General features: G+C 34.4%; 1 protein-coding gene across 1 annotated transcript; it reads right to left on the bottom strand.

Annotated features, from left to right (window-relative positions):
* Nucleotides 1-799: 799 nt before the first annotated feature.
* Nucleotides 800-3,120, bottom strand: LOC133794120 (L-type lectin-domain containing receptor kinase IX.1-like). The gene has a single exon (XM_062231318.1). The coding sequence runs from the start codon at nt 3,085-3,087 to the stop codon at nt 1,069-1,071; it is 2,019 nt and encodes a 672-aa protein (XP_062087302.1). The 5' UTR covers nt 3,088-3,120; the 3' UTR covers nt 800-1,068.
* Nucleotides 3,121-3,741: the final 621 nt, after the last annotated feature.

Raw genomic sequence — 3,741 nt, 5'->3', positions numbered from 1 at the left:
TTATTTTCTATGACCAAAATCTGGTATATATATAATTATTTAATTATAAATTTTTGTTTGAACTTTTTTAAACAGAAGTAAATTTACATAAACATTAAAAATTAAAAAATATATATTAAAATTAAAATCATAAATAAAATTATAATATTAATTTTTTATAATTATAAAAATAAAGTATATAATTTCATTTTATTAAAAATGATAAACTAATAATATTTAAATGTGTACTGTAAATTTGTTTTTATGATTTTTCAATGTTCAATGATATTTATGTCTATTATTGAAATAATGTATTGAGTAATAGTTAATTAATTAAAATGGGTATGGATAGATAAAATAGAGGTGTTATATTAGTCATACCCTTTACTTTTTAATAATATTTTAAATGCTATTAGACATTGAGTACAATACTAAAATCTGTATCAAATATAATATAGTATTATTTGTGCCAAATTTAGCATTATATTTGACAATTGAATTAGAGATGGTCTAATATATGAGATTTTTGAGAGAGAAAATATTTACAACAAAAATAATTCACTTCTACTTCAGAGTATATATGTATGAACAAAAAAAATTGTTAAAATTAAAAAGTACACATTTTTTTTTTTATATATATAAAAGAGTTATATACTCATGAAACAATATAAGAAATTAATGTAGTTATTACATAAATTCTAGAGGATAGAAACAATGACCACGAAGCTTCCGATAAATAAAAATATTGAGAAATAAAAATTAATTTGACCAAAAACAAAAAAAAGCACAAACGATTCTTAGAAAGAAAAATCATGATTACTTTTCAATATTCTTTTGCAAAATTTTCTTTTTGATAATTAATATAATCGATACTAATAAACCCATATGAACTTGATATATATACTCATCATGAAACAATTATTACAACAATATAAGAACTATAGTTGCATAAATTCTCATAAGTTAGAGAAATGAAACAAAGCTTCCAATAAATTGGAAAAAAAAAAGGCACAAACAATTCTTAGAAAAAACTGAGAAAAGTAAAATAGGACTCGAATGAAATAACCTCATGATAAATATGGGAAATAATTAATCACCCTCAGCAAATTTTGACAGAGGTTTAGAATTAGAAGGGTTAGGTGGAGTTGCTGAAGCAGTAGTGGAACTCCCTGTAACAACGGAAGATGATGAAGAATACATGTCACGAGAGTTGATACTGAAGGAAGGCATATACATTGGCACTGGCAACGCGGGCGGCAGATTAGGCAATGCAGCTTCAAAATTAAGAGCGCTCATCACTTGCTTTATGGAGGGCCGAGATGTTGGATCAGGATGGCAGCACCACAGCCCAACAATCATCACGCACTCCATCTCTCGATCGTTCCGTTCCATACTATCAAGTCCCTTGTCAACCGCCTCAACAAGTTGGCCTCTTCCATAGAGTTCCCACACCCACTCCACCAAGCTCACTTTCTCTGGATCTTCTTCATTAAGCATAATTGATCTTCTTCCACAACAGATTTCAAGTGCAACCACGCCAAAGCTATAAACATCAGATTCCATACTAGCTTTGCCCGTGATGACACACTCCGGGGCCATGTAACCTCTCGTTCCAGCTACCACAGTCGTGTTTAGGCCCATTTCATGGTCAACTAGCCTTGCCAGCCCAAAATCTCCTAGCTTAGCATTGAAGTTTAAATCCAACATAACATTGCTTGACTTGATATCTCTATGCACCACACACTGTTCCCATTCTTCGTGAAGGTACAAAAGAGATGAGGCCAAACCAAGTGCTATTTTATGCCTTATTTCCCATGGAAGAATGGGCTTCCCACCAAATATGTGGGTGTCAAGGCTTCCATTTGGTAAATAATCGTAGACAAGAAGGAACTCATCTCCTTTGTGGCACCAACCAATAAGTTTAACTAAATTCCTATGTCTTAAACAACTTATAATTCTCACCTCAGAAATGTACTCTTTCTTCCCCTGTGTTGATCCTTTAGACACCTTCTTAACCGCGATTTCAGTGTTCGATTCGCTTAAGATGCCCTTGTAGACACCTCCAAAGCCTCCCTCTCCAAGCTTCCCATCTTCGGAAAAGCTGTTTGTTGCCTGGCTTAGTTCACGGTAAGTAAACCTCTTGGGGCCAGCCCCCCTTTCGAATTCCCCATCGATGGAAACATCATAATCGTCATCTTCTGCTTCTGCTTCCTTGTCAGCTCTCTTTCTCCAAAACATGAACCATACCAAACCTAGTCCACAGCATAGAATACCAAATCCCACACCCACACCCACACCCAAACCAATCATTGATATGTGTTGGCCTTTTCCTCCACCATTAGCATTGATCACGAGGGTTGAGTTAAATGACCAAAACAAAACTTTATGTAATTGACAAGCATCACCAGTGCCTGCAGAGAAACCCACTCTTACCTTTTCCCCTAACTCCGCCAAATCTACTTCATGTGAAAGGCTAGCAGTTTCAATACCATCACTATAACCGAGAAACACACTTAAATTTTTAGAAGATGAGTTATAACTTACCCTAACATTTGCCTTTCTGGATCCATCACTCATGTTCTTTTTCAATGTGACAGTTTCTACTGAGAGGATTGAATCCCTATCAATACCAACATGATACGGGCTGGGATCCCATTCATTTTGGAAATTATCAAACTCCACGGCAACAAAAGGATCAGTACTAGTCCAAAGGTCATGGGTTACCAGTCCGAGGCCTGCGCCGTATGATTTGTAGGGGATGCGTGACTCGAACGGCACAATAAAGAACGCTAGACCATCTCCGGTTCGATTTCTGCCAAGTCCATCAATGACAAATGAGAAATTAGTAGTGAAGTCTGTAAGATGTTTTGTTTTGGGATCCAAAAGCTGAACCGGCTTGTTGTACGAGGCTCGACCATAACTATACGTAATATTCTCCATTCGATTGGTTGTGAGCTGTAGAACCCCGTCGGCGGCAAAGGCGTCCTTCTCGAACATAATGTTCTTGTCCGTCAGTTGGTCAGGCCAGCTGAAGGAAACTGACGAGCCCTTTTTGAGTAGGAAGAAGAAGATAATAGTCGTTAACTTGACGACAACAACGTACTCCATTAATTGTTGTTGAATATGGAGCAATACAGATTACACTTACAGAGCTGGGGACGGTAACTATTATATTATTTGAGAACGTAATTTTATTGAAGATCTAGGGTATATATTAATATAATGGACTTCACTTTTAAGCAAGTTTTTTTTTATAATAATATTGTTGCCCACAGCTGGTCTATTTTCTTTTTCACTTTATTTTTAATTAATTTTTTAGCCTAATAACCTAAGTTCTTAGTTTCAAGGTAAATCAATCTTTAGTCTTTTTTGAATTTATTTTGAATTCTAAAATTAAAAACAAATTTTTTATTGTATCTCTAAGGGTTAGGTTTTTAGTGTTCTCGACCCTTAAACAGTTTTCAGCGCAATTTTTTTTATGGCTATATATATTGTGTGGGCTTTCTAGTGAACCGAAACTTGATGATAAGGCCCAGTCTAACTAGGTTTATATAAGTTAAATCTATTCCCTAACTCTATATATATGAATAGTCTTATCGCTATTCAGTAATCTGATAATCTGCTTCAGAATTAGAAGTCATAGGAAGGAAAGCTTAGTTGGTTAGTATTGTACTAACAATTCACAATTTCTCTATGGCTTAATCAGGTATGTTTTCTATATTATTTAATTGTTTATTGTGTTCTAAATTGTATGCAAAATTA

The sequence above is a fragment of the Humulus lupulus genome, chromosome 8 (assembly GCF_963169125.1).
Source record: "Humulus lupulus chromosome 8, drHumLupu1.1, whole genome shotgun sequence".
NCBI lineage: Eukaryota > Viridiplantae > Streptophyta > Magnoliopsida > Rosales > Cannabaceae > Humulus > Humulus lupulus.
This window is presented reverse-complemented; position numbering and strand designations above follow the sequence as displayed.